This window comes from Oncorhynchus mykiss, unplaced genomic scaffold (assembly GCF_013265735.2).
Source record: "Oncorhynchus mykiss isolate Arlee unplaced genomic scaffold, USDA_OmykA_1.1 un_scaffold_216, whole genome shotgun sequence".
Classification (NCBI taxonomy): Eukaryota; Metazoa; Chordata; class Actinopteri; order Salmoniformes; family Salmonidae; genus Oncorhynchus; species Oncorhynchus mykiss.
In genome coordinates, this window is record NW_023493686.1 from 90,001 (window position 1) to 102,500 (window position 12,500).

Genomic DNA, 12,500 nt, shown 5'->3' on the forward strand with positions numbered 1-12,500 from the left:
TGTGGCAGTATTTGTGTAGTCTTGTGACAGTATTAGTGTAGTCTTGTGGCAGTATTAGTGTAGTCTTGTGGCAGTATTAGTGTAGTCTTGTGGCAGTATTAGTGTAGTCTCCGGGTAGTCTTGTGGCAGTATTAGTGTAGTCTTGTGACAGTATTAGTGTAGTCTTAGTGTAGTCTTGTGACAGTATTAGTGTAGTCTCCGGGTAGTCTTGTGGCAGTATTAGTGTAGTCTTGTGGCAGTATTAGTGTAGTCTTGTGGCAGTATTAATGTAGTCTTGTGACAGTATTAGTGTAGTCTCCTGGTAGTCTTGTGGCAGTATTAGTGTAGTCTCCTGGTAGTCTTGTGGCAGTATTAGTGTAGTCTCCTGGTAGTCTTGTGGCAGTATTAGTGTAGTCTCCAGGTAGTCTTGTGGCAGTATTAGTGTAGTCTCCTGGTAGTCTTGTGGCAGTATTAGTGTAGTCTCCAGGTAGTCTTGTGGCAGTATTAGTGTAGTCTCCAGGTAGTCTTGTGGCAGTATTAGTGTAGTCTCCAGGTAGTCTTGTGGCAGTATTAGTTAGTCTCCTGGTAGTCTTGTGGCAGTATTAGTGTAGTCTCCTGGTAGTCTTGTGGAGGTATTAGTGTAGTCTCCAGGTAGTCTTGTGGAGGTATTAGTGTAGTCTTGTGGCAGTATTAATGTAGTCTTGTGGCAGTATTAGTGTAGTCTCCTGGTAGTCTTGTGGCAGTATTAGTGTAGTCTCCAGGTAGTCATGGTGCAGTATTAGTGTAGTCTTGTGGCAGTATTAGTGTAGTCTTGTGGCAGTATTAGTGTAGTCTTGTGGCAGTATTAGTATAGTATTGTGGCAGTATTAGTGTAGTCTCCAGGTAGTCTTGTGGCAGTATTAGTGTAGTCTCCTGGTAGTCTTGTGGCAGTATTAGTGTAGTCTCTGGGTAGTCTTGTGGCAGTATTAGTGTAGTATTGGTAGTAGTATTGGTTTGGCATTAGTATAACATCAGGGTAGTATTAGGGTAGCATTGGTTTAGTATTTGTGTAGTATTAGGGTAGTATTGGTGTAATATTAGGGTAGTATTGGTGTAGCACTGTATTAGTGTAGTATTGGTAGTATTATTGGTTTGGCATTAGTATAATAACAGGGTAGTATTAGGGTAGTACTGTATTAGTATAATATCAGAGTAGTATTAGGGTAGTATTGGTTTAGTATTCGTGTAGTATTAGGGTAGTATTGGTGTAGTACTGTATTCGTGTAATATTGGTGTAGATTTGGTGTAGTAATTATCTCAGTAGACTCACTGATTCTCCTTTGTCTCCTTTGCTGCCCTTCTGCCCTGGTCCTCCAGTCTCTCCCTACACACACACACAATAAACGCCTTCAGATACACACAACAACAACAACAACAACACACACAGGGACAGGCCATGTTACCTTATCCCCATCCTCTCCTGGGGGTCCTGCAGGGCCTGCAGCTCCAGGTAGTCCTAGAGGTCCCTGGTCTCCATCCTGTCCTGATGGTCCAATAGGACCCGCCCCTCCCTGGGACAACACAACACACAGACAGTTACATTACCTACACACAACTCTGGAACTATAGGGACTCAGAACACAGAACTCAGAACTCACAATATGGAATGTAGAGCTCAGAATATGGAACTCAGAACTCACAATATGGAATGTAGAACTCAGAATATGGAACTCAGAACTCACAATATGGAATGTAGAACCCAGAATATTCAACACCTTTACAGTACCTACCGGTTCCCCCTTCTCTCCCATTGGTCCAGGTCCACCCACAGCCCCTGCCCTCCCAGGCTGACCAATGGCACCGGCTGACCCTGGGGGACCCCTCTCACCACCGGCCCCCTGCAGAGAGAGAGGGGCGGGGGGGGATTTACATATGTGAATTTTACATCTTCACACTGCCTGTCTGGGGTCTGTGTTGGCAGATGGAGAGAGAGGAAGTGTCTGTCTGGGGTCTGTGTTGGCAGATGGAGAGAGAGGAAGTGTCTGTCTGGGGTCTGTGTTGGCAGATGGAGAGAGAGGAAGTGTCTGTCTGGGGTCTGTGTTGGCAGATGGAGAGAGAGGAAGTGAGGAATAGAGAGAGAGGACAGATGTAGAAGGAGAGGAGAGAGGACTCACTATAGCTCCTGCTGCTCCGACTGGTCCTTCACCTCCTTTCAGACCAGCAGGACCCTGGGGAGAACACACTGCTATCATACCATCACAGGATCTGTGTCTGTGTCTGTCTCTGTGTCTGTGTATGTGTCTGTGTCTGTCTCTGTGTGTATCTCTGTGTCTCTGTGTGTGTCTCTGTGTATGTCTCTGTGTATGTCTCTGTGTATGTCTCTGTGTATGTCTCTGTGTCTGTGTGTATGTGTGTTACCATGCCCCCGGCGGCTCCTCTGCTGCCTCTGAAGCCCCTAAGTCCTGGAGGACCAGCTTTCCCAGAAGTCCCTCCTGTGCCCGGGTCGCCCTGGAAACAACAACAACAACAGCTCTGATTGGTGGAACGCTCATGAGGTCAATTGAACTTACCAATGAAGATGATTCTTGTAATGACTGGTAATGGTGATTATCGGGGTGAAAACAATGATGATTCATAATGATGATGATGATGATGATGACGAAGAATCACCTTAGCTCCCTCCTTCCCGGCGGCGCCAGGTAAGCCCTGCTCTCCCGGTACGCCAGGTGACCCGGGGTGACCTCTGTCTCCCAACGACCCGGTCTCACCTGATTTACCCTGCAGCAACCAATCAGGTTAGCGAGAACACAAACAGACCAATCAGGTTAGAGAGAACACACATAGCAACCAATCAGACTCACCTGTGGCCCCACAACACCTCCTGGACCTGGGGGTCCCGTCTTTCCTTGGAAACCCTAGAGAGAGAGAGAGAGAGAGAGAGAGAGAGAGAGAGAGAGAGAGAGAGAGAGAGAGAGAGAGAGAGAGAGAGAGAGAGAGAGAGAGAGAGAGAGAGAGAGAGAGAGAGAGAGAGAGAGAGAGAGAGAGAGAGAGAGAGAGAGAGAGAGAGAGAGAGAGAGAGAGAGAGAGAGAGAGAGAGAGAGAGAAAGAGAAGAGATAGACATTAGTGGATGGATAGGTGTAATTAGGTAACTTCTTGTGACCTCTAACCTCTACTCACCGGCTCTCCTCTCTGACCTGGATGACCCGGAAGTCCATCTTTCCCCGCTGGACCCTACACACACACACACACACACAGGAAGGGACATCACAGTCACACAATTCAACATCCTGTTACACTACAATGTGTGTGTGTGTGTGTGTGTGTGTGTGTGTATGTGTGTGTGTGTGTGTGTGTGTGTGTGTGTGTGTGTGTGTGTGTGTGTGTGTGTGTGTGTGTGTGTGTGTGTGTGTGTGTGTGTGTGTGTGACACTCACGTTCGGTCCCTTGGGTCCTGATTCCCCGTTCCGTCCTTGTGGCCCTTGAGGCCCCTAGACAACACATAAATGAATCAATCAAACAGTCAATCAGTTAATTAATCAAACACTTATCCAACCAATCAAACACATAATTCAATCAAGTAAGCAATTAGCAAGTTAGCCAATTAACAAATCAACCAATCAAACACTTACACAACCAATCAACCAGTCAACAAATATACTAATTAACAAATCAGCCAATCAACTAATTAACCAATCAATCAATAAACCGATCAATGAGGCATGACGTTCCTGTCCTTACCCTGTCTCCAGTTGGTCCATTGGGTCCATCATGTCCAGAGGAGCCCTGTGACAGACAGCACGGAAAACAGACAAATCAAATACAATTGTGTTGGTCTCAAAGACATATTTAACGAGTGTTACTGCGTGTGTAACGAAATGCTTATGTTCCCAGCTCCGACAGTGCAGTAATATCTGACAATACAAAGCAATACACGCAAATCTAAAAAGTATAAGAATGGAATCAAGAAATTTAGAAATATTAGGACGAGCAATGTCCGAGTCGGGAATATAAATCTATATGTACAGAATGTGTTCAGACCCCTGGACTTTGTCCACATTTTGTTACGTTACAGCCTTATCCTAAAATTTATTTTTTTAAATCCTCAGTAATCTACACACAATACCCCATAATACCCAATAATGACATCACAATAACCTATAATGACATCACAATACCCCATAATACCCTATGACATCACAATACCCCATAATAATAAAGCGACAACAGGAGACATTTGCAAATTTATAAAAGCAAATTTATAAAAGTAAAATATAAAAATAAAATATAAAATAAATATTTTTTACATAAGTATTCAGACCCTTTGCTATGAGATTCGAAATTGAGCTCAGGTTCATCCTGTTTCCATTGATCATCCTTGAGATGTTCCTACAACTTGATTGGAGTCCACCTGTGGTAAATTTAATTGATTGGACATGATTTAGAAAAGCACGCACCTGTCTGTATAAGGTCCTAAAGTTGTCCCACAGTTGACAGTGCATGTCAGAGCAAAAACAATGCCGCGAGGTCGAAGGAGACAGGATTGTATTCAGATCTGGCTCAGGCTCAGATCTGGGGAAGGGCACCAAAACATTTCAGCAGCATTGAAAGTCCCTAAAAACAAAGTGGCCTCCATCATTCTTAAATGGAAGAAGTTTGGAACCACCAAGACTCTTCCTAGAGCTGGCCTTCCGGCCTAACTGAGCAATCGGGGGAGAAGGGCCTTGGTCAGGGAAGTGAACAAGAACCCGATGGTCACTCTGACAGAGCTCCAGAGTTCCTCTGTGGAGATGGGAGAACCTTCCAGAAGGACAACCATCTCTGCAGCACTCCACCAATCAGGCCTTAATGGTAGAGTGGCCAGACGGAAGCCACTACTCAGTAAAAGGCACATGACATCCCGCTTGCAGTTTGCCAAAAGGCACCTAAAGGACTCTCTGACCATGAGAAACAAGATTCTCTGGTCTGATGAAACCAAGATTGAACTCTTTGGCCTGAATGCCAAGCGTCACGTCTGGAGGAAATCTGACACCATCCCTATGGTAAAGCATGGTGGTGGCAGCATCATGCTGTGGGGATGTTTTTCAGGGACTGAGAGACTAGTCAGGATCCAGGCAAAAATGAACGTAGCAAAGTACAGATAAATCATTTTTAAAATTGGATTTGCTAAAATCTGTTTTTGCTTTGTCATTATAGGGTATTGTGTTTAGATTGATGAGGGAGGGGAAGAAACATTTAATACATTTTAGAATTACGCTTTAACAAAATGTGGAACAAGTTAAGGGGTCTGAATACTTTCCGAATGCTCTGTATTCAATTATAGAATGCTATACAATATACTATACTATTAACTTATAGAATACTATACAATATACTATACTATTAACTTATAGAATACTATGCTGTATGCTATACTATTATCTTATAGAATACTATATTATACTATTACTTACATAATACTATACCTTATACTATTAACGTATATAATACTATACTATAATATTAATCAGTGTGACTGAGGTTATGCTCCAAATGGCACCCTATTCTCTATGTAGTGCACTACTTTTTAGGGTGCCTTTTAGGGATGCACACTGTGTTACTGCTGGATAGAGAGATTATGATGACCTCATAATGATTAGAATGGGTTGAACTCTGACCTTTCCCCCTGTCTTCCCCGTTGGTCCCTTGGCACCCCGGCCCCCACGCACCCCCTGCAGGAAAAACAACAGTATTACACACACAGATAAACACGCATAGGCAGAGACAAACACACACAATCACACACACACGTACACACACAGATAAACACGCATAGGCAGAGACAAACACACACAATCACACACACACGTACACACACAGATAAACACGCATAGGCAGAGACAAACACACACACACACGCACACGCACACAGACAGTACTCACACACGTACACACAGACAGTACTCACACACGTACACACACAGACAGTACTCACACACGTACACACACAGACAGTACTCTCTCACACACACACAGACACGTACACACACAGACAGTACTCACACACACACACACACACACACAGACAGTACTCTCACACACACACAAACACACACACACGTACACACACAGACAGTACTCACACACACACAGACAGTACTCACGTTAGGACCCCTCTGTCCTGCACTGCCTGCTTCCCCCCCGGGACCCTGTGGAAGAGAAAACAGGACAGACCGTTACCATGGGTACACCATACAGCCCGTTACCATGGATACACCACTGAGTACCTGACAATATACTGTTTACTGTACCTGACAATATCTTGTACCTGACAATATACTGTATACTGTACCTGGCAATATACTGTACCTGACAATATCCTGTACCTGACAATATACTGTATACTGTACCTGACAATATACTGTACCTGACAATATCCTGTACCTGACAATATACTGTATACTGTACCTGACAATATACTGTATACTGTACCTGACAATATACTGTATACTGTACCTGACAATATACTGTACCTGACAATATACTGTATACTGTACCTGACAATATACTGTACCTGACAATATACTGTATACTGTACCTGACAATATACTGTATACTGTACCTGGCAATATACTGTACCTGGCAATATACTGTACCTGACAATATACTGTACCTGACAATATCCTGTACCTGACAATATACTGTATACTGTACCTGACAATATACTGTACCTGACAATATACTGTATACTGTACCTGACAATATACTGTATACTGTACCTGGCAATATACTGTACCTGACAATATACTGTACCTGACAATATACTGTACCTGACAATATACTGTATACTGTACCTGACAATATACTGTATACTGTACCTGGCAATATACTGTACCTGACAATATACTGTACCTGACAATATACTGTATACTGTACCTGGCAATATACTGTACCTGGCAATATACTGTACCTGACAATATACTGTACCTGACAATATACTGTACCTGACAATATACTGTATACTGTACCTGACAATATACTGTACCTGGCAATATACTGTACCTGGCAATATACTGTATACTGTACCTGACAATATACTGTACCTGACAATATACTGTATACTGTACCTGACAATATACTGTATACTGTACCTGGCAATATACTGTACCTGGCAATATCCTATACCTGACAATATACTGTACCTGACAATATCCTGTACCTGACAATATACTGTATACTGTACCTGACAATATACTGTATACTGTACCTGGCAATATACTGTACCTGACAATATACTGTACCTGACAATATCCTGTACCTGACAATATACTGTATACTGTACCTGACAATTTACTGTACCTGACAATATACTGTATACTGTACCTGACAATATACTGTACCTGACAATATACTGTATACTGTACCTAACAATATACTGTACCTGACAACATCCTGTACCTGACAATATACTGTATACTGTACCTGACAATATCCTGCACCTGACAATATACTGTATACTGTACCTGACAATATACTGTACCTGACAATATACTGTATACTGTACCTGACAATATACTGTACCTGACAATATACTGTATACTGTACCTAACAATATACTGTACCTGACAACATCCTGTACCTGACAATATACTGTATACTGTACCTGACAATATCCTGCACCTGACAATATACTGTATACTGTACCTGACAATTTACTGTACCTGACAATATACTGTATACTGTACCTGACAATATACTGTACCTGACAATATACTGTATACTGTACCTAACAATATACTGTACCTGACAATATACTGTATACTGTACCTGGCAATATACTGTACCTGACAATATACTGTACCTGACAATATCTTGTACCTGACAATATACTGTATACTGTACCTGGCAATATACTGTACCTGACAATATACTGTACCTGACAATATACTGTACCTGACAATATCTTGTACCTGACAATATACTGTATACTGTACCTGGCAATATACTGTACCTGACAATATACTGTACCTGACAATATACTGTATACTGTACCTGGCAATATACTGTACCTGACAATATACTGTACCTGACAATATACTGTACCTGGCAATATACTGTACCTGACAATATACTGTATACTGTACCTGACAACATCCTGTACCTGACAATATACTGTACCTGGCAATATACTGTACCTGACAATATACTGTACCTGACAATATACTGTACCTGGCAATATACTGTACCTGACAATATCTTGTACCTGACAATATACTGTATACTGTACCTGGCAATATACTGTACCTGACAATATACTGTACCTGACAATATACTGTATACTGTACCTGACAATATACTGTACCTGGCAATATACTGTACCTGACAATATACTGTATACTGTACCTGACAATATACTGTACCTGGCAATATACTGTACCTGACAATATACTGTACCTGACAATATACTGTATACTGTACCTGGCAATATACTGTACCTGACAATATACTGTACCTGACAATATACTGTACCTGGCAATATCTTGTACCTGACAATATACTGTATACTGTACCTGGCAATATACTGTACCTGACAATATACTGTACCTGACAATATACTGTATACTGTACCTGGCAATATACTGTATACTGTACCTGGCAATATACTGTACCTGACAATATACTGTACCTGACAATATACTGTATACTGTACCTGGCAATATACTGTACCTGACAATATACTGTACCTGACAATATACTGTACCTGGCAATATACTGTACCTGACAATATACTGTACCTGGCAATATACTGTACCTGACAATATACTGTACCTGACAATATACTGTACCTGGCAATATACTGTACCTGACAATATACTGTATACTGTACCTGACAATATCTTGTACCTGACAATATACTGTATACTGTACCTGGCAATATACTGTACCTGACAATATACTGTACCTGACAATATACTGTATACTGTACCTGGCAATATACTGTACCTGGCAATATACTGTACCTGACAATATACTGTACCTGACAATATCCTGTACCTGACAATATACTGTATACTGTACCTGGCAATATACTGTACCTGACAATATACTGTACCTGACAATATACTGTACCTGGCAATATACTGTACCTGGCAATATACTGTACCTGACAATATACTGTACCTGACAATATACTGTATACTGTACCTGACAATATACTGTATACTGTACCTGGCAATATACTGTACCTGGCAATATCCTATACCTGACAATATACTGTACCTGACAATATCCTGTACCTGACAATATACTGTATACTGTACCTGGCAATATACTGTACCTGACAATATACTGTACCTGACAACATCCTGTACCTGACAATATACTGTATACTGTACCTGACAATATCCTGCACCTGACAATATACTGTATACTGTACCTGACAATTTACTGTACCTGACAATATACTGTATACTGTACCTGACAATATACTGTACCTGACAATATACTGTATACTGTACCTGACAATATACTGTATACTGTACCTGGCAATATACTGTACCTGACAATATACTGTACCTGACAATATACTGTATACTGTACCTGACAATATACTGTACCTGACAATATACTGTATACTGTACCTGGCAATATACTGTACCTGACAATATACTGTACCTGACAATATCTTGTACCTGACAATATACTGTATACTGTACCTGGCAATATACTGTACCTGACAATATACTCTACCTGACAATATACTGTACCTGACAATATACTGTACCTGGCAATATACTGTACCTGACAATATCTTGTACCTGACAATATACTGTATACTGTACCTGGCAATATACTGTACCTGACAATATACTGTACCTGGCAATATACTGTACCTGACAATATACTGTACCTGACAATATACTGTATACTGTACCTGGCAATATACTGTACCTGACAATATACTGTACCTGACAATATACTGTACCTGGCAATATACTGTACCTGACAATATACTGTATACTGTACCTGACAATATCTTGTACCTGACAATATACTGTATACTGTACCTGGCAATATACTGTACCTGACAATATACTGTACCTGACAATATACTGTATACTGTACCTGGCAATATACTGTACCTGGCAATATACTGTACCTGACAATATACTGTACCTGACAATATCCTGTACCTGACAATATACTGTATACTTTACCTGACAATATACTGTACCTGACAATATACTGTACCTGACAATATACTGTATACTGTACCTGACAATATACTGTATACTGTACCTGGCAATATACTGTACCTGGCAATATCCTATACCTGACAATATACTGTACCTGACAATATCCTGTACCTGACAATATACTGTATACTGTACCTGACAATATACTGTATACTGTACCTGGCAATATACTGTACCTGACAATATACTGTACCTGACAACATCCTGTACCTGACAATATACTGTATACTGTACCTGACAATATCCTGCACCTGACAATATACTGTATACTGTACCTGACAATTTACTGTACCTGACAATATACTGTATACTGTACCTGACAATATACTGTACCTGACAATATACTGTATACTGTACCTAACAATATACTGTACCTGACAATATACTGTATACTGTACCTGACAATATACTGTACCTGACAATATACTGTATACTGTACCTGACAATATACTGTACCTGACAATATCCTGTACCTGACAATATACTGTACCTGACAATATACTGTATACTGTACCTGACAATATACTGTATACTGTACCTGACAATATACTGTACCTGACAATATACTGTATACTGTACCTAACAATATACTGTACCTGACAATATACTGTATACTGTACCTGACAATATACTGTACCTGACAATATACTGTATACTGTACCTAACAATATACTGTACCTGACAATATACTGTATACTGTACCTGACAACATCCTGTACCTGACAATATACTGTATACTGTACCTGACAATATCCTGCACCTGACAATATACTGTATACTGTACCTGACAATATACTGTACCTGACAATATCCTGTACCTGACAATATACTGTATACTGTACCTGACAATATACTGTACCTGACAATATACTGTACCTGACAATATACTGTACCTGACAATATACTGTATACTGTACCTGACAATATCCTGTACCTGACAATATACTGTATACTGTACCTGACAATATCCTGCACCTGACAATATACTGTATACTGTACCTGACAATATACTGTACCTGACAATATCCTGTACCTGACAATATACTGTATACTGTACCTGACAATATACTGTACCTGACAATATACTGTACCTGACAATATACTGTACCTGACAATATACTGTACCTGACAATATACTGTATACTGTACCTGGCAATATACTGTACCTGACAATATACTGTACCTGACAATATACTGTATACTGTACCTGACAATATACTGTACCTGACAATATACTGTACCTGACAATATACTGTATACTGTACCTGACAATATACTGTATACTGTACCTGACAATATACTGTACCTGACAATATACTGTACCTGACAATATACTGTACTTGACAATAAACTTTTTGGGTGTGTTTTCTAAAGCACCGACTTGATGAAAGTGTGAATCAATAACATAGAAACACAATATAAATACCATAAATATTGCCGTGTCCATGTCCAGCAGGGCCCGTATGGCATAGAATTACATATGGGATCTCTATGTTATGAATATCTATGTGTGCGCTGGTAAATTCACTCTGGCTATCTACTCCTATTTCCGAGCACCTCGTCTAAGTGCGTCAGAGCGAAGAATAACGGAAGAATTTACAAACGCTTAACACCTGTTGAATATGACAGGTGTCGGTGAACCTCTGCAACAAGTCACCAACGCTCTGGACCACATGACAACGACCTAACCAGCTCTGTCACCAACGCTCTGGACCACATGACAACGGCCTAACCAGCTCTGTCACCAACGCTCTGGACCACATGACAACGGCCTAACCAGCTCTGTCACCAACGCTCTGGACCACATGACAACGACCTAACCAGCTCTGTCACCAACGCTCTGGACCACATGACAACGGCCTAACCAGCTCTGTCACCAACGCTCTGGACCACATGACAACGGCCTAACCAGCTCTGTCACCAACGCTCTGGACCACATGACAACGACCTAACCAGCTCTGTCACCAACGCTCTGGACCACATGACAACAGCCTAACCAGCTCTGTCACCAACGCTCTGGACCACATGACAATGGCCTAACCAGCTCTGTCACCAACGCTCTGGACCACATGACAACGACCTAACCAGCTCTGTCACCAACGCTCTGGACCACATGACAACAGCCTAACCAGCTCTGTCACCAACGCTCTGGACCACATGACAATGGCCTAACCAGCTCTGTCACCAACGCTCTGGACCACATGACAACGGCCTAACCAGCTCTGTCACCAACGCTCTGGACCACATGACGACGGCCTAACCAGCTCTGTCACCAACGCTCTGGACCACATGACGACGGCCTAACCAGCT

General features: G+C 41.4%; 1 protein-coding gene across 1 annotated transcript in view; it reads right to left on the reverse strand.

The window, feature by feature from the left end:
- LOC110487193 (collagen alpha-1(XI) chain) overlaps positions 1-12,500 on the reverse strand; it is an 82,917-nt gene that overhangs the window by 15,783 nt on the left and 54,634 nt on the right. Inside the window, exons 31-42 of the mRNA XM_036973016.1 lie at positions 6,099-6,143; positions 5,613-5,666; positions 3,697-3,741; positions 3,393-3,446; positions 3,137-3,190; positions 2,820-2,873; positions 2,629-2,736; positions 2,377-2,466; positions 2,133-2,186; positions 1,749-1,856; positions 1,422-1,529; positions 1,289-1,342 (exon numbers count right to left, since the gene is read on the reverse strand). Coding sequence (XP_036828911.1) covers positions 1,289-1,342; positions 1,422-1,529; positions 1,749-1,856; positions 2,133-2,186; positions 2,377-2,466; positions 2,629-2,736; positions 2,820-2,873; positions 3,137-3,190; positions 3,393-3,446; positions 3,697-3,741; positions 5,613-5,666; positions 6,099-6,143 — 828 coding nt within the window. The remainder of the gene's footprint in view (positions 1-1,288; positions 1,343-1,421; positions 1,530-1,748; positions 1,857-2,132; positions 2,187-2,376; positions 2,467-2,628; positions 2,737-2,819; positions 2,874-3,136; positions 3,191-3,392; positions 3,447-3,696; positions 3,742-5,612; positions 5,667-6,098; positions 6,144-12,500) is intronic.